At 39.8% G+C, this 19,796-nt stretch overlaps 1 protein-coding gene across 1 annotated transcript in view; it reads right to left on the bottom strand.

Annotated features, from left to right (window-relative positions):
• The window catches only part of kmt2bb (lysine (K)-specific methyltransferase 2Bb), a 105,342-nt gene that overhangs the window by 11,271 nt on the left and 74,275 nt on the right, over positions 1 to 19,796 (bottom strand). Inside the window, exons 27-31 of the mRNA XM_028823033.2 lie at positions 10,428 to 10,595; positions 5,752 to 9,199; positions 4,219 to 4,317; positions 3,176 to 3,285; positions 1,496 to 1,630 (exon numbers count right to left, since the gene is read on the bottom strand). Of these exons, the coding sequence (XP_028678866.1) occupies positions 1,496 to 1,630; positions 3,176 to 3,285; positions 4,219 to 4,317; positions 5,752 to 9,199; positions 10,428 to 10,595 (3,960 nt within the window). The remainder of the gene's footprint in view (positions 1 to 1,495; positions 1,631 to 3,175; positions 3,286 to 4,218; positions 4,318 to 5,751; positions 9,200 to 10,427; positions 10,596 to 19,796) is intronic.

The raw sequence follows: 19,796 nt of genomic DNA, 5'->3' as shown, positions 1-19,796 counted from the left end.
CTCAGCTCCAATGAGTCACTGGTACTGCACAATGCTTGAATCAAATAAGGCTTGTAATGTACCACGCAATTCTGTATTTAAAGAAGTCTACTAAGTTTTTGAAACACTGAAATTGGTATCCTTCTATGAAAGGAAGGTTCTGGTTTCGTTAGATTCCCATTCTAAACAAACATTTAACAATTGTCCTGAGAGGGTGAATTGTTTTATCCCTGCATTATTAAATAAACAAACAAACAAACAAACAAACAAACAACTACATTCTTTGCATTTATATAGCGCTTTTCTCACTACTCAAAGCGCTCAGCAATTGCAGGTTAAGGGCCCAACAGAGCAGAGTTCCTATTGGTATTTACGGGATTCGAACTGGCAACCTTCCGATTGCTAGTGCAGATCCCTAGCCTCAGAGCCACCACTCTGCCTGTATTCACATGTTACCAACTAGTTATTTCTATATAGTCATAAAATAAATCTAAAAAGTTTTCTTATTCATCTCTGATTCTGCAGAGATAAATAGAACATTTTTCAACATAACACTAATTATATTATGGATTGATAGAAGTGAATTTTAACAAAAGTGAACTATTTTACATTACCTGTTTCTAATAATTTTCTAAAAAGTTTATGTATTTAGGTGCAACAGTCATCTGTACATAAAGACCTTTTTATTTTTATACTGAACATATTAATTTGGTTAGAATGAACAAACCTCTGCCTATATTATAGTATTTTAGGTCAATTCAGGTCAGGTCAGGTCATTGGACATTGGTGTTGAAACAACTTTTTGGATGATGAGTGGAATAAGGTTCTCTTCTAGGTTTCACTCATCTTCTTGCTATGCCACAGACTATGGGTCTCTTTGGTGTGGTGTCAGATGATAGTCTATTAAATAAATACCAGTACTATTTCCTGGCTTTCATAATTTTCATTAAGAGATCTCTAATTTTGTGAAGTTGGAAACAAGCTGCCTCAAGTTATGGGCAATATCAACAAATTGAACACCTTTTGCTCACACTTTTAGAATTACTTTTTAAAAACTATTACTTCATCTTAATCTTTAGATACACTTTTGTAATATAACCATTTCATATATTTATACACTGTATATACGGTTATCTTTGTTATAAATTATATACACATATAGTTCCACCTCTTATTTACTTAAATTAGGTTGGTTGTTCTGGTATTTTACTTGAAAAATATGTATAAAAAAAAAAAGTTCAAAATTATCAATAGTTCAACTTCGCTGCAGTTTAACAAAGTGATGCTCCCTTTTCCTAACTAGACATGACTAACTGGTTTGGCAATTTATTATAAAGGCTGCAAAAATGTATTAAAGTATATCCATTCATTAAATACTGTATATACTGGAAGAAAGGAAATATGCCAAATAATCAATGAAACTATCTAATATTACATATAACCAATGATATCTGGGTATTAACACCTCACACTTAATTAAAAGGTACAAATACTCTTTATGCAATACTACAGTTACCTTCAATGCTGTCAGCCTCTACATGGAACCCATCGTCACTTTTAATTTCAAAGACCAGGTGAGGCTGATCTTTCACTGATGTATTTTCATCTTGCACAGGATCTGGATATTCCTCATCTGAGCTAGAAGCCGTGCCTGAAATACATAAATGAAAGCAAAATGTTCTTTTATTGTTAAAGAAATTCAAATATTTTATTCTATTCTAACATTATTTAACAATAATACAAATATATAGAGCCTTTTACTGCCATAATCAAGCTAAGCAACTACTTAGGGCCCCTGGGATCTATGATGAATTAAAACACCTTTCAAACCTGTTCCAAGTTTGTACAAGTAAATGCAAAGTCAAAATGTACATTTAGATACAAAGGACAATCGAGGTTTTGGACAAATAAATTGATGAATGCACAAATAAAGGCATTCTATTACATAATAATAATATTTTATTTATATTGAAGCTTGATGTGTTTCCACCTATTTACTGGTTTAAAACCATAACTAAAACAAAACAGCAAGATAAAGGTATGAAATTTGGATGATAACTAAATTAATTATGTTTTCATAGATTGCACCATTTTCTTTTTTTTATTCATGGAAGTCTAATGAGATTTTACAGCATGTGACGGTATTCGGTTTCAAATACTTTTCAAATTTGAGAAATTCATACACACACATACAGGGTCTGTTGGTGATGGGAGATATGAAAATGTTTACATTTTGAAGTCCCAATGACAATGTTGTCAATATTATTAACAAATTTAAGGCTCACAGGACTGTAGCCAACATCCATAGACATGGCTACAAAAAGAAAAAATCATTAATGACTGAAGAGAAATGTCTCTGAATGGTGGAGAAAGAATGGAAAACTTAAAGAATACAAGTTGACCTTCAAGCTTAAGAATTATACTACTACATGTATTATTGTATTATACTACTAATGTCAGGTCATAATTTAAATTGAAAATAAACACCTAAGTAAACATAAATGTCAGACTATTTAAATCATCTGCATGAGCATCCATCCTTTGTCTAAAAAAGCATCAAACAAGACTTACTTTTTCCATCCATCCATCGTCCAACCCGCTGAATCCGAACACAGGGTCACGGGGGTCTGCTGGAGCCAATCCCAGCCAACACAGGGCACAAGGCAGGAACCAATCCCGGGCAGGGTGCCAACCCACCGCAGGACACACACAAACACACCAAGCACACACTAGGGCCAATTTAGAATCGCCAATCTACCTAACCTGCATGTCTTTGGACTGTGGGAGGAAACCGGAGCACCCGGAGGAAACCCACGCAGACACGGGGAGAACATGCAAACTCCACGCAGGGAGGACCCGGGAAGCGAACCCGGGTCCCCAGGTCTCCCAACTGCGAGGCAGCAGCGCTACCCACTGCGCCACCGTGCCGCCCAGGCTTACTTTTTGATAATTTAAATTTTACTTTAGAAACTTGAAATTTAGCAAATAAGAACAACCTTCAACTTCAAAAATCACACTATAAATATCTATATTCCAATATCACAGTAAAAGAGAACATACAAATAAAATAAATATTTTTTGCTCATTAGATTGGCTGAAAAACAATGCTCTTAAAAAAAGTTGTATACATTTTTTCAAACTGATGTTTTGCACACTTCATATTAAAAATGCTTTGCATCTCATAAAAATTACACACCAGAGTACTTGTTCCAGGTGGTAATAGCACTTCGGCATACATTTTGCCAGTCACTTCCTTTCTCATTGATGGTGTCTGTCAGCCTGTTAGACGAGTGGTCCCATGATTGACTAAAATGAATATCACAAGTCAGTACAACACAAATCTTAACATTTAACATAAATTTTGATTAAGGAAAAACAGTATTATAACAACAAAGTAAAACAATCACCATAAAATATCCACTGTTATTATTAATAGTAATACTAATCAAGGATGTGCTGAAACCAAATCAAGACAAACTTGTAACAGTCATACATGTGAGTTCAGGACTATTCTGTGCTGTATTACTGCACATAAGTCTGCTAAATCTTAACCATGCAAAGTGCACATTTTACATAGTTGATACAATAAAGTTAAAGGAACCATCCATCCATTATCCAACCCGCTGAATCCAAACACAGGGTCACGGGGGTCTGTTGGAGCCAATCCCAGCCAACACAGGGCACAAGGCAGGAACCAATCCCGGGCAGGGTGCCAACCCACTGCAGGACACACACAAACACACCCACACACCAAGCACACACTAGGGCCAATTTAGAATCACCAATCCACCTAACCTGCATGTCTTTGGACTGTGGGAGGAAACTGGAGCACCCTGAGGAAACCCACGCAGACACGGGGAGAACATGCAAACTCCACGCAGGGAGGACCCGGGAAGCGAACCCGGGTCTCCTAACTGCGAGGCAGCAGCGCTACCACTGTGCCACCCTAAAGGAACCCTAGACCTTTTTTTATTCTTGTCTGATTAAAAGTGTCATTTACAATCTTATTCTGCATATAAATATTTTAAAACAACCCTACACTCATTATGACATCATTAAACTCCATCTCCATTCAGCTCTAATGAGCTACTAAACCACAGATGCACTTAAATGTCTCAATTCTCGACACAAGGTTTTTTTTTTATTAAATAAGCCATTATTACATATGCTTATACATAATTACCATAATTATAATGATTTCATTTTATGTGACGGAAAATAAGGAATTTTGTCTCTCACCCAGTGCTTCCAATGTCATGGACTTTCTGCTCCTGAATCTTATCGAGATCAAGTACTCCTTTTACTGTGGGTGTTTTAATACGTACTCGCCCCGATTTGCTAAATCAAAAGACAAGAAACAAAAAAGTGTGTTTTTTTTAATATATACAGAACCATGTTCCTCAAATTCTGAAGTAGTCCAGCTACTTCAGAAAAATAGCCATACAAGGGTTGGAGTTTAGAGGAGCAAGAGCCCATGTTTTCTCTTTATGTTAAGTGTAACTTGAAACCCTCTATATTTTTGGTGAAATGTTAAGAAATTAGAACATTTAGAATATTAAATTAAAAAAAGCTGCCTTTTGAGTATGCCTTGTATGGCACTGACTTAAGCATCACAGTTTGACTGTCCTACTGCTCAGAATGCTGGCTATTGTAATAAACCTAGTGGTGCTGGCTAAACAGCTCCTCACACTATAGAAATGAGAATTTATAAAGTTTACCATATTATTCCATATAATAATTTAATAAAGTGTTACGATCAGTTTAAACATTACTCTTCACTACACTATTAAAAATAAGAACAAACAGCATTATGCAAACAAACGAAACTGTGAGGGATCATACTTGAGATGTTACACATTTATTTTGATAGTTTGATGCATACTTATATTTTGCCAAATACATACACAAAAAAAATGCTGAGTGGGAACAAATCTTTAGTCTTTATTAATTTTTCTTTTAAATAAAGCTGGTTACTTTCTGCTGCCCAGTACCTGTTATTTCCACTAAAAAACTGAAGCAAAAACTAAACTACAGCCTAAAATAATTAATGTATAACAAAAATTTTCCTTTTCTAACATCTTTGAGAATTTAAAGGTTAGAAACATTTGAAACAACAGAAATCAAAAATGATTTAAAAAGATGGAGAAAAAATAAAACCGAAAATGTATAAAAAAAAAAAAGTTCTGTAACATGTTGACCTGATTATTTTGCGTACCTGAATAGTGTTCAAGAAGAAATAAAAAACAGAAAAAAATAAACAATGTGAAAAAGTACATCAAGTACATTAAAATAGACCTGCAAGGGCATTACGTAACAAGAGCAAAAATGTGCATGCCTGGACGGAATTTGTACATCTAAAGAATTACACAACAGACAACAGAAAGATGCCCTGTTGTATGGTAGTAATATATCAATACCAAGCTCAGTAATTAAATAAAATTTGCTTCTCATATATTTACATAATCATAAATGACTGAATAAAATCTGACAACCAAAGCGAACATAAGGTTTATAATTTTATGTGTCACCTGTTTTACACTATATGCTTTTTACAAGCATTTGGGGGAAAAAAAATCCTGATGCTATGTCCACTTAAAAACAGATAAGACCTGCCTAAGGCATAAACTACATGAGCCAACAAAATTACATGAAGCTTTGAGTATTCATAATTTAGTTAGACAAAAGGTTAGCTAACCTGCATGAGTGAATATGGCTCAAAGAAACATTTTGCTCCACAAAACTACGACACAGTATTAGCAGTCTTCTACCTACCTTGAGTTTATACTTCGGCGAACATCTTCTACAGAGTTAGATGATTCAGTGATCTCAGATTCAATCCTGGATTTTTTGACAGCAATACGGTCTGAAATAGAGGAGACTCTCTTTATTCGAACCTGGCTGCGGGACTGAGCAACTGGAGTGGCAAGATCCTCCTTTTCAACAGATTCCAATCGAAGCTGCTTTGCTATGTCAGTGTTTAAAGATGGAAGATTCGATGCCCGGGTTAATGCTGGAGGGGTTCGGAACTCAGGTATTTGGGGAGGGTTTAACTGCACAATTCTTGGCCCCATCTGCACACTTTTAATGCTGCTTAGATAGGAACTATTATGTAGTTGATATCCTGCTTTGAGAGGGCGACAATCCAGAGAAGCAAGACCATGACTGGAGATGTCAGAGCTTGCAACACCCTTTGTAATAGATGTGCTAACAGGAGGATCCATATTTAAGTTACAGATGGCCCAATTAGGCAACTCGGGTTTTAAAATTCCACCCGGGAGAGGTGACTTCAAGCGTGTTGATGCTTGAGCAAACACTGAACTCATACTGTTCTGAGAATAAATAGATTGACTAACTGTAGACACCAAAGGCTCTGCTTTGTTAGTACTGTGTTTCTTTTTCTTCTTTGGCTTTGGAGGAGGCTTTTGAGGCTTTCCAGTACCCACTTTGAGCATTGCATTCACTTCTGTGTTAGATACATTTCCATTGCTGGATGAAGAAATGTAACGAGCTGTAGGAGGCTGTCCTGGAATTAAGCAATGCAAAGGGGTTGAAATGGAGCGATCCGTGGCTGAGCAAATGGTACTGCACTGAACAGGCTGACTTACTCCAGCTGTGGACAGATTACCTGCAGCTACAATGGTACTTGCTAATGTATTGTTCTGTAAGAGTGATTTTATTTGTCCTATGAGGCTAAGAGAAGGAGAATTAGACGGAGGCAACTGAAAAGTGTTATCAACAGGATTTTTTATGAAAACCTGACCAAATTTATTTACAAGTAAAACATGAGGGGTTCCATCCACATTTGGTCCACCTATTTCTCTCACAGTTAGTAATGTGTGTCCAGATAATGCAGATGTCACAACCTGGGGCTGCTCAACAGTAGGACGTGGCGTGGCAAGGTTGATAGACATGGAACAAGTCCGAGGAGTCGCTTGCTCCTTGGAAAGTGGGATCCCTGAGCTAAAACCATTTATAAGAAGGGGTGATGTGGAAGGATGTATTGGCTGAGACAGCAAAGGTTCTTTTCTTTGAAAGCAAACTCCTTCTCTGATTTGAGGACTAGAGCTTACTTGAGATGGCACAATAGTAACTGTTGGAGTGGCAGTAGGCAAAGAGGAAGGGATCACAGGTAGAGATACTTGACTATAGGACACTACAGGCAGACCACCTGTCTGGGGAAGAGATATTCTTCCAGTGGCATTTGAAACAGAGCACGCAGAAGGAATAAGAGTCATGTTTGCAGAAACATTACGTGCAATTATAGGTGTAGTGTGATGTGTAGAAGATGCAATAGTCTGTATCAATGGTCCATCCACTGCTGAACTGGGAAGCAACTTTTTTTTCTCCGAAACAGATTCTGTGGGAAAGCAGGCAGATGATACAAAACTAGTTTTAAGAGCATCTACCTGGCTAACTCCAGGATTGACTTGGCTGAGTACAGACGAAACCACAGATGGAACAGCAGAGCATAATGTAGGTTTAAAATAAGGGGTAGAAGACTGAACCTGATAATTGCTTGCTTGTGGCAGTTCAACTGACACCACTGTAGTAGAGGGTGTTTGACCAGTCTGAGTATTCACTGAAAGTTGGGGAGATGAAAAAAGGTCAGCATTTAAAGATTCAGATGAAACGTCAACTTGTGATGCCCTGACACTGTCAAGGTTTTCAAATGGCACTACAGACCCATCATTAACAGATACAAAGTGGCCACTGCTTGGATCCAGAAAAACTTCTTTACTTAATTCTGTAACTGTAGTTGAGCAGTTCCCTGATAATTGTGACTCCTTAACTGATATTTCTGTTGAACATAACTGAAGCATGTCAGGGTCAATATTATTTTTACACTGTTGGTCTTCACCTGATGAGAAACTGAGGCTTCTTTCTGAAACAATTTGAGGAGAAGCAGATGAAACAGTCACTCCTGAAGAATTACACACCTCTGCCTCAGTAACTGGCACTATGTTCGCTTCTGAAAACAAATCCTTTACTCCAACATCATTTAGATTACCCTTTGAAGACATGCATGTAACGTTCATTGGACCAGTTGGAAATGACATAATACCTCCAGAGAAACTTTCTGTAAACTGTATTCCTGAAGTTAACCCATTAGTATGGGATACTCCTTGACTGTCCAAGATCATGGCTGGTGGTGCCTGACTGGTTGAGCTGTTAGTCACTGTTTTCATAGTCTGAGAGCCATCAGTAGTGATCACACTAACATCACTCTCAGATCCATCATCAACACCATCTAGTTGGGCAATAGTGTTGGAAGGGTCTACCTCACCTTCTTCCCTAAGGTTGCCATGGGTAACTGTACGAACAAAACTGTAGTAGTTATCCATATCTTCATCTGAGGATGTGTTGCCCCATTCTTCTGTTGCAGCTCTTGACTGTAGAATCATCTGATTTTTTCTGCTGCTGCTACTATTATCGATATCTGCAGGCTGGTGTTCAACTTCTTCCCCCACCACAATCTGGGCTCCACAATGCAAAGTAATATCATCATTTAAAAGGTTCTCATCAAATTCAGACAGATCAGCTGCTGCACTCAAGACAGAAGCAACAGCTATTTCGGAATCATCATCAAAAGCTGCATAGGGGAAATCTTGATCTACTGCAATTTGGGCTTCCTTTACCAAACTTGACTGATTTAACAAGGAGTTTGTTTCACTAGAAGTTACCAGCTCCAAGTCAGGTGTGTCCAGGAAATCATGAGGTACCTCAGACGAGTTCTGGTGTAAAATTTCATATTGTCCACTTGTGTCAAATGTCCTTGGCTTTGGAAGTTGACTTCCAGGACCCAAAGGTGACAAACACAAGCTGCCAAAATTCTGCTCTGGACTAGGTGGTGAACTGCTGCTTTGCCAGGAACAATGATGATAGTGCTGGTTTGATGGCAGTCCTGAGGTAGACATCTGGTTGGAAACTACCCCCAAAGGAGATTTAGATGAGGTAGAATGGCTATTGGAACGAGACAGAGGGGACAACGAAGAATTATCAGTAGCATCACCTACATACAATGGTAGTCCTACACCTTTAGAGTGCAAGGAGCCTGTCCTGAGAGTCACGGCTCCTGAATGGAGACTGGTAGTTGGAGAAGCTATTCTGCTTCGAGGAACACTATGGTGGGACAAGGGACTTAGTCGCTTTTGCCTCCTTAAAGAAGGGTCTTCCAAATCACTCACAGTCAGGATATGGTGAGACTTGGATGCTGTGCTCTCTGTAAGAAATCCATATGCAAAATAAAGTTAGGAAACAGGATAGATAATGTTGAAGGAAAATGCATTAGTTAAACATCAGATAACACAAAAAATAATGCAGTACGTATCCCCATTCTCAATTCAGTACCATCTGTACTGTCATGCAAACCTTAGTTGGAATAGGCAGGTTGGATAATGGGGGGCTAACTGATGAATGACAGAACACAGCATCTCAACATTTAAATGTTTAAGCATTAAAAAAAATACAATATAAAATTTTCAAAAACTGAAAGACAACGTAAAAAACTCTAGTGTTCACTTACTTGTTGAGTACACATACATAAAAATCATTTTCAAAGAAATACATTGTCAGCATTTGTGGTATTTTTAATTAAACTACAAAAAACAGTTTGTAGAGATGTAATGTATACACAGATTAATACCTTACCTAAGCCCAATAAAGATGAGACACATTGTATATATATTTAATGAGTAAGTGCTACACTTGCACAAATTAAATTTTAAGTTCAGAAGGGAGCACCATCAGCTCTCAAAACCTTTGTAAATTTTGCTTTTGTCTCTTTTAAATAATCATGGCAATGTAGACCCCTGCAGGCAACTGCTGATACTTCAACCAAAATGAATAACTGAATTTGTATTCGGAGCATCTGAAGAAGGAACACTTGATTACACATATCCCAGTACTATTTTCACCTCTGATTTTGGTAATGGGATTTAAGTGAAATTCAAATTTAGCTTTGTTTACTTAAGTTAGTTTAGTTTCCTCAAAAAATGTTTTAATCGACACTACAGTTCTCAGGCTAACACACTCAGCCCCTGAAAATGCCAAATTAAACAAGTTTTCCCAATGTCACTTGAAGGTGAGGGATAGATGTTTCTCAGTATTAAATGCCTGAAAATCTAGTGAAGATTTACATAAATATTTTAAAAATAAAATAGAGAGTTCAAGTCTCAAACTTTGTTTCAAGATTATGGATAAAAAGATTATAGTAGATTATATTCTATAGTAGGTTAACCAAAAACTGCCACATAATTTTCATAAAAATCTAAACCGTTTTTTTAATGTGATGAAGTAAGAAGAAGACTGAAATATTAGTGTTATTAATATAGGTGAGTTTCAGTGAAATAGTGATTGAGAATAACACCAAGGACAGAATTTGGTCTAGTTTTGGAAATATTGAGAAAAAAGAAGAAATTCTTGCTCTCTATTGTTAACAAAATACCTACCTGGAGAAGGCAGGGGTCTAAAGAATCCTCCAACAGGCTTTCGGGCTTGCGAATAACTAGTGATTTTGACATGTGCAGCAGTTTCTGACTTGCTTGCTGGAACTAGAAAATCCGACTGCTGTTCAGTAGGGAGAGGAGGCTCCATAGTTTTAGCTGGTGTTTCAAGAGCTAAATGTAAAAAAAATATGACAATAATTTAAGTTTATGATTTCAAATGGAATCACCAAAATGAACATCAACAGAAATATTGTACTTCAGAAGCAGTGCTGTTCCCCTCCCCACCAACTCACCCTTTTGTACACTGTCGAGTGAGAAGTTCATTGCGACTTCTTGATTATCCTCAAAATGTGTACTTACAAGTTTCATACCCTCATTGTGTGTTAAAACCTAATGTTATTTCTTCATAAGTGTAAAATTTAACATTTATCTTAATTAAATTTTGATTTGTCACAAATCTGTCCAAGATTATCTATATCCAGGTGTGTCTGTAATAATTTGGTTAATTCTATATTTTCTACAATTCCACATAGTTTGGTATCAGAATTGCAGCAATCGATTATTTAAGTAATGGTGTATTCTACCAATCGATTAATCATGTAATTGGACAAGTATTTGCTTTATGTAGGATAATAATACATATACAAAAAAGAAAATAAGACATCTCTCTTAATAGGCAGCTAATTTCCTTTTTAGATAAAAAAAAAATTTATTGCCTACATTGCATACACTAAAATTATTTGTCACAACTATGCCCATTTAGTGCGTTTAAGTGCCATATTACAATCCGGGTTTTAAAAGAAAATGTCTGAATTGTAAAAACAAATAAATACAAAAATAATACATCAATAACAAAGTACAATAAAAAATGTATACATACAACTCAAAACTAAGGCATAAACCAATAATAACACATAAAAATTGCTTTTTAAGCTGTGCAACATAACTTTCAGAACTACAAGTTTCAACCCAACTAAAGCTCAGGCATAACGTAAGCCTTTACTGTCTTCTTGCATTCATAGAAGGCCAAAATAAAACAGTCCTGGAAGAATTGTGTCCTCCGTATATGGTGTGTATTTGTGTGCATAAGCCTTTAAAGGAACATGTAGTGGCTGCAATGAAGAAAAGTAAGCATATCAACATGCTCAGAACTGAGGCTTGCTTTGCGCTTTTATGCAATGTTTTCTGCTGCAGTAAAGAGACACCGATTGCGTGGATATTGCTGAAATACACAAAGAGGACTTTTCCAGCATTGGACAGTGTACTCCATTTGTTATAGCTCTCTTTCTCCATTTTGCAATCCATCCATCCATCCATCCTCTTCCGCTTATCCGAGGTCGGGTCGCGGGGGCAGCAGCTTGAGCAGAGATGCCCAGACTTACCTCTCCCCGGCCACTTCTTCTAGCTCTTCCGGGAGAATCCCGAGGCGTTCCCAGGCCAGCCGGGAGACATAGTCCCTCCAGCATGTCCTGGGTCTTCCCCGGGGCCTCCTTCTGGTTGGACGTGCCCGGAACACCTCACCAGGGAGGCGTCCAGGAGGCATCCTGATCAGATGCCCGAGCCACCTCATCTGGCTCCTCTCAATGCGGAGGAGCAGCGGCTCTACTCTGAGCCCCTCCCAGATGACTGAGCTTCTCACCCTATCTTTAAGGGAGAGCCCAGACACCCTGTGGAGGAAACTCATTTCAGCCGCTTGTATTCGCGATCTCGTTCTTTCGGTCACTACCCATAGCTCATGACCATAGGTGAGGGCAGGAACATAGATCGACTGGTAAATTGAGAGCTTTGCCTTACAGCTCAGCTCCTTTTTCACCAGGACAGACCAACGTAGAGCCCACATCACTGCGGACGCCGCACCGATCCGCCTGTCGATCTCACGCTCCATTCTTCCCTCACTCGTGAACAAGACCCCGAAATACTTGAACTCCTCCACTTGGGGCAGGATCTCGCTCCCAACCCTGAGAGGGCACTCCACCCTTTTCCGGCTGAGGACCATGGTCTCGGATTTAGAGGTGCTGATTCCCATCCCAGCCGCTTCACACTCAGCTGCGAACCGATCCAGAGCTGAAGATCACGGCCTGATGAAGCAAACAGGACAACATCATCTGCAAAAAGCAGTGACCCAATCCTGAGTCCATCAAACCGGACCCCCTCAACACCCTGGCGGCGCCTAGAAATTCTGTCCATAAAAGTTATGAACAGAATCAGTGACAAAGGGCAGCCCTGGCGGAGTCCAACTCTCACTGGAAACAGGTTCGACTTACTGCCGGCAATGCGGACCAAGCTCTGACACAGGTTGTACAGGGACCGAACAGCCTTTATCAGGGGGTCTGGTACCCCATACTCCCGGTGCACCCCCCACAGGATTCCCCAAGGGACACGGTCGAATGCCTTTTCCAAGTCCACAAAACACATGTAAACTGGTTGGGCAAACTCCCATGCACCCCCCAGGACTCTGCTAAGGGTGTAGAACTGGTCCACTGTTCCGCGACTAGGACGAAAACCACACTGTTCCTCCTGAATCTGAGGTTCGACTATCCGACAGACCCTCCTCTCCAGAACCCCCGAATACACTTTTCCATGGAGGCTGAGGAGTGTGATCCCTCTGTAGGTGGAACACACCATCCGGTCCCCCTTCTTAAAAAGGGGGACCACTACCCCGGTCTGCCAATCCAGAGGCACTGTCCCCAATGTCCATGCGATGTTGCAGAGACGTGTCAACCAAGACAGTCCTACAACATCCAGAACCTTGAGGAACTCCGGGCGTATCTCATCCACCCCCAGGGCCCTGCCACCAAGGAGTTTTTTGACCACCTCGGTGACCTCAGTCTCAGAGATGGGGAAGCCTACCTCCGAGTCCCCAGGCTCTGCTTCTTCATTGGAAGGCATGTTAGTGGGATTGAGGAGGTCTTCAAAGTACTCCCCCCACTGACCCACAACATCCCGAGTCGAGGTCAGCAGCGCACCATCCCCACCATATACAGTGTTGACACTGCACTGCTTACCCCTCCTGAGACGCCGAACGGTGGACCAGAATCTCCTCGAAGCCGTCCAAAAGTCGTTCTCTATGGCCTCCCCAAACTCCTCCCATGCCCGAGTTTTTGCCTCAGAAACCACCGAAGCCACATTCCGCGTGGCCTGCCGGTACCTATTAGCTGCCTCCAGAGTCCCACAGGACAAAAGGGTCCGGTAGGCCTCCTTCTTCAGCTTGACAGCATCCCTCACCGCTGGTAGTCCACCAACGGGTTTGGGGATTGCCGCCACAACAGGCACCGACCACCTTACGGCCACAGCTCCAGTCAGCCGCCACAACAATAGGGGCACCACCTCTAGAGGGCTCACCACCTATGGGAGGGGCCAAGGATGTCGGGTGCAGTGTGAGTTGGGTGGTGGCAGAAGGCGGGGGACCTTGGCGGTCCGATCCTCAGCTACAGAAGCTGGCTTTTGGGACGTGGAATGTCACCTCTCTGAAGAGGAAGGAGCCTGAGCTAGTGCGCAAGGTTGAGAGGTTCCGGCTAGATATAGTCGGGCTCTCCTCGAAGCACAGCTTGGACTCTGGAACCAATCTCCTTGAGAGGGGCTGGACAATCTACCACTCTGGAGTTGCCCCCGGTGAGAGGTGCAGAGAGGGTGTGGGCATACTTATTGCCCCCTGACTTGGAGCCTGTACATTGGGGTTTACCCCGGTGGACGAGAGGGTAGCCTCCCTCCGCCTTCGGGTGGGGGTACGGGTCCTAACTGTTGTTTGTGTGTATGCACCGAACAGCAGTTTGGAGTACCCACCCTTTTTGGAGTCCCTGGAGAGGGTGCTGGAGGGCATACCTTCTAGGGACTCCCTTGTACTGCTGGGAGACTTCAATGCTCACATGGGCAATGACAGTGAGACCTGGAAGGGTGTGATTGGGAGGAATGGCTCCCCCGATCTGAACCTGAGTGGAGTTTTGTTATTGGACTTTTGTGCTCATCAAGGATTGTCCATAACGAACACCATGTTCAAGCATAGGGGTGTTCACATGTGCACTTGGCACCAGGACACCCTAGGCCTCAGTTCGATGATTGACTTTGTGGTCGTGTTGTCGGACTTGCGGCCACATGTCTTGGACACTCGGGTGAAGAGAGGGGCAGAGCTGCCAACTGATCACCACCTGGTGGTGAGTTGGCTTCGATGGTGGGGGAGGATGCCAGTCAGGCCTGGTAGGCCCAAACGTGTTGTGAGGGTCTGCTGGGAACGTCTAGCAGAGTCCCCTGTCAGAAGTAGCTTCAAATCCCACCTCCGGCAGAACTTCGACCACGTCCCAAGGGAGGTGGGGACATCGAGTCCGAATGGACCATGTTCTGTGCCTCTATTGTTGAGGCGGCTGATCGGAGCTGTGGCCATAAGGTGGTCGGTGCCTGTCGTGGCGGCAATCCGCACCACGAAATCATGTCTTCATGTCACATATCCACAGCATAAGTACGTGCAACACTAATAATCATTTGTGTGAAATACATCGAGTTTGCTGAGGTGAAGTTATATACAGTGGGGCTAAAAAGCATTTAGTCAGCCACCAATTGTGCAAGTTCTCCCACTTAAAAAGATGAGAGAGGCCTGTAATTTTCATCATAGGTATACCTCAACTATGAGAGACAAAATGAGAAAAAAAAAATCTAGAAAATCACATTGTCTGATTTTTGAAGAATTTATTTGCAAATTATGGTGGAAAAAAAGTATTTGGTCTATAACAAAAGTTCATCTCAATACTTTGTTATATACCCTTTGTTGGCAATGACAGAGGTCAAACGTTTTCTGTAAGTCTTCACACTGTTGCTGGTATTTTGGTCCATTCCTCCATGCAGATCTCCTCTAGAGCAGTGATGTTTTGGGGCTGTCGCTGCGCAACACGGACTTTCAACACCCTCCAAAGATTTTCTATGGGGTTGAGATCTGGAGACTGGCTGGGCCACTCCAGGACCTTGAAATGCTTCTTACAAAGCCACTCCTTCGTTACCTGGGCGGTGTGTTTGGGATCATTGTCATGCTGAAGACCCAGCCACGTTTCATCTTCAATGCCCTTGCTGATGGAAGGAGGTTTTCACTCAAAATCTGACGATACATGGCCCCATTCATTCTTTCCTTTACACGGATCAGTCGTCCTGGTCCCTTTGCAGAAAAACAGCCCCAAAGCATGATGTTTCCACCCCCATGCTTTACAGTAGGTATGGTGTTCTTTGGATGCAACTCAGCATTCTTTCTCCTTCAAACACGACGAGTAGAGTTTTTACCAAAAAGTTCTATTTTGGTTTCATCTGACCATATGACATTCTCCCAGTCCTCTTCTGGATCATCCAAATGCTCTCTAGCAAATTTCAGACGGGGCTGCACATGTACTGGCTTAAGCAGGGGGACACGTCTGGCACTGCAGGATTTGAGTCCCTGGCGGCGTAGTGTGTTACTGATGGTAGCCTTTGTTACTTTGGTCCCAGCTCTCTGCAGGTCATTCACTAGGTCCCAGATGATCATTTTGACTCCACGGGGTGAGATCTTGCGTGGAGCCCCAGATCGAGGGAGATTATCAGTGGTCTTATATGTCTTCCATTTTCTAATAATTGCTCCCACAGTTGAATTCTTCACACCAAGCTGCTTACCTATTGCAGATTCAGTCTTCCCAGCCTGGTGCAGGTCTACAATTTTGTTTCTGGTGTCCTTTGACAGCTCTTTGGTCTTGGCCATAGTGGAGTTTGGAGTGTGACTGTTTGAGGTTGTGGACAGGTGGTCTTTCATATTGATAACGAGTTCAAACAGGTGCCATTAATACAGGTAACGAGTGGAGGACAGAGGAGCCTCTTACAGAAGAAGTTACAGGTCTGTGAGAGCCAAAAATCTTGCTTGTTTGTAGGTGACCAAATACTTATTTTCCACCATAATTTGCAAATTCATTCTTTAAAATCTGAATGTGATTTTCTGGATTTTTTTTCTCATTTTGTCTCTCATAGTTGAGGTATACCTATGATGAAAATTACAGGCGCCTCTCATCTTTTTAAGTGGGAGAACTTGCAGAATTGGTGGCTGGCTAAATACTTTTTTGCCCCACTGTAGATGCTAAGAATTTGCTTCGATTATTTTTAATTATCTAATTACTTGAGATTCTCGAGGAATCGTTTCAGCCCTATTTGATATTATCTATAAGCTTGATCAGCATGGCACTGATATTCTTATCATGATCATTTACATTTATTAAAAACAGCAACAGTTTCAACACTTATTCTAAGGTTGCCTAACTTTGAAAAATTTCCTTGTACTTTGCTTTTGGTATTTAAACTAATTTTACATGAATTTATAAGCAGCACCTTGAATTCTTTTTAATTTGACCACTAACCACTCATGCTTCTCTACATAATGTACCGTATGTAATCACAAACCTTATTAAGCACTCTAAGATAGCTATTAACTGGTGCCAGTGATTATTTAAACCTTTTAATCTAAGCAGCACATCTCCCTCAACAGTTTCCAGATCTCCAAGTACTTTCTTAGTTCATGTTATAAATGCTGAGAATTTGATTTTTTTCATATGTCAAAACCTCAGAGCTTTTGCTACTTCACTGCAAGTATATTTTAAATTGCACTTATTGTTCCTAATACACAATTTCTTCCTTGACTGCCCTATTTCCTAAAAGGCTTTTATAAAGTAGTCTCCGATGTCCTTATTGATAGTGTACTTGACATAGTGAACTCATCATTACCAGACCAGATACCGTGGTCTTCACTGACTGCCTAAAGACTGCAGCTGTTAAATCCCTGCTCAAGGAAAGTAATTTCAACTCCACCATTTCTAACAATTTTAGGCCAATTTCAAACTTGCCTTTCTTAAGGACAATTCTAGAAAAAACAGTTATTAAGCAGCCGAAGAACTGAATGATTAAACTTTCTATTCTTGACAATTTTCAGTCAGGATTTAGAACAAACCATAGTACAGAAACTAAGCTGAGTAAAGTAGTAAATGATTTGCGAATTAATGCAGACAGAGGCCATATATCTGTTCTTGTTCTCTTAGACTTTAGCGCAGCATCTGACACCATAGACCAGAGTATTTTTATAAATCACCTTAGAAAATGGGTGGGCCTCTGCAGGAACGTCTTAAATTGATTTCAGTCTTACTTAAAAGGTAGAAAATTCTTGGTTAGTTGTGGTAATTGTAACCTCAGAGATATACGATACTGTATATGGTGTAATAATAATAATAATTCATTACATTTATATAGTGCTTTTCTCAGTACTCAAAGCGCTACCACAAGGATCTATTCTGGGTCCACTGCTCTTTTCAATCTACTTGCTTCCGTTAGGTCAGATTATTTCAAAAAACAAGGTGAGCTATCACAGCTATGCAGACAACACACAGCTTTATTTATTGACGGCACCTAATGACCCTGATGCTCTTGGCTCACTGACTGTGTCTTAGCAGTATTTCTGAATGGATGAGTAATAACTTTCTCAAACTAAACAAAGAACAACAGAAATCTTAGTGACTGGAAAACATGGATATAGTGAGGATATCAGAAATAATTTTTAAACCTAAGGAATCAAGTTTAAGACCGAGGTAAAGAATTTAGAAGTAGTCATTGATTCCGACCTAAACTAATAAAGTTAGACCTTAAATAACTTTACAAGACACTGAAAAATTAATTCTCACTTTTATTTTTAGTCAACTAGATTAATGTATTGTACTCCTAACTGGACTACCTAAAAAGACATCAATTTGTTTGCAATTAGTGTAAAATGCAGCACCCAGAATCTTAACTATAAATGGAAAATTTGAGCACATCTCACCAATTTTAGCGCCATTACATTGGTTACCTGTGTCGTTCAGAATTGTCTTTAAAATACTACTACTGGTTTATAAAGCCTTAAATAATCTTTCCCCGTCCTATATTTTGGAATGTTTGTCCCCTACACTCCAAGTTGTAACTTTAGATCTTCAAATGAAGGTCTGCTTATAATTCCAAAGGCCAAGCTTAAAAGAAGTGGCGAGGCAGCCTTTTGCTAAACTCTGGAATACTTACCTATAGAAATTCATTTGGCCAATACTGTGGAACATTTTAAGAAACTGCTAAAAACATTAATTTAGGCTTTTTCTTTGTAGACTATATGGGCCTAGAATGGTTACATTCTTCAAGGATCTTCTATTTGAGCTAATCCGCACTATTTTCTGCTGTTTCTTTCCAGTTCTCCTGTGGGTAGTGATCTGTGCCGCCACCACCACCTGATCCAAGCACCATGCAGCCTCCTGAGATGTCGGAATGAAGACGGATGTCTCAGTTGTTCAGAAGACCAACTTCATCAAATCTTTTTATGTGAAGCATGAAAACTAAGAGGTTTGATTTAGGAACATGTATGTTAGGTAGAATGCCCAGTCTAGACTGGGTGGACTTTTGGCCTTGGGACCCTTGTAAATTTTGCTTATTTTTTCAGTCCTCCTGGCCATGTGACCTTACCTTATTTTATTTATTCTTCAATATATATTGCCTAATCTTAATTTTTTTTTCCACTTCCAGTAACTTTCTTTTGTCAGTTACATTTTTGTATGGATATAAATAAATATAAATAAATATATAATATATATTTATTATATATAATGTATAATATATATATAAATAAATGTTGAAGTAGTTGTTTTACTACCAAAATAATTAATCTCTTTCATAACATTTTTAGACTTTTTTGCAATATTTTTCTCTAACTGCCTTTTATCTTTCCTAATGCTCCTTTAACTGATGCTTTGATACTTTCCATACATTTAGCACTAGAGTTATTTGCTTCATTAATCTAATAGTTTTTTAGTCACTGTGGAGTCCCCTTTAATTTCTTACCAACTGCAAATTTCATGATGAACTAATCCTGTCTTGAACATAATATGCTTTAAAACCCTCTCTACTACTCCTCAATTGACTCCATACTTATCCTATCTTACCATTTTTAAGATTTTGCCATTATCTGCTCAAAATGTGCCTGCGATCTACATGACAATTAAAAAAAACATGTTTAAACAACTATGTACTATGTAACTGTAAAAGGCACTGGGATGGTGCTTCACTACAAGATTAAAATTTTTTTTAAGTACATTGTTTCATACAACAAATGTAGAGATAAGAGATAAGATTCAACATTTGCACATCTGTAGGAAATCAGAAGCTTCACTTAAGAGTATCAATTTAAAACAGGGCTTAAACATGCTAGAGCAGCATTATTTAAGTTTCTTTTTTTCCAACTTCTCACAAGAATAATTAATTTAGCTACAGCTTAGACACTAAAATTGTGCTTGCATCCTGCTAAACCATATAAAATGACATTGACAATAACTAGTTTCTTGGGATTAGACTTGCAGTCTTTGAACTTTG

This window comes from Erpetoichthys calabaricus, chromosome 17, assembly GCF_900747795.2.
Source record: "Erpetoichthys calabaricus chromosome 17, fErpCal1.3, whole genome shotgun sequence".
NCBI lineage: Eukaryota > Metazoa > Chordata > Cladistia > Polypteriformes > Polypteridae > Erpetoichthys > Erpetoichthys calabaricus.
Note: the sequence above shows the minus strand (reverse complement) of the source record. Positions and strands in the feature narration are given on the sequence as shown.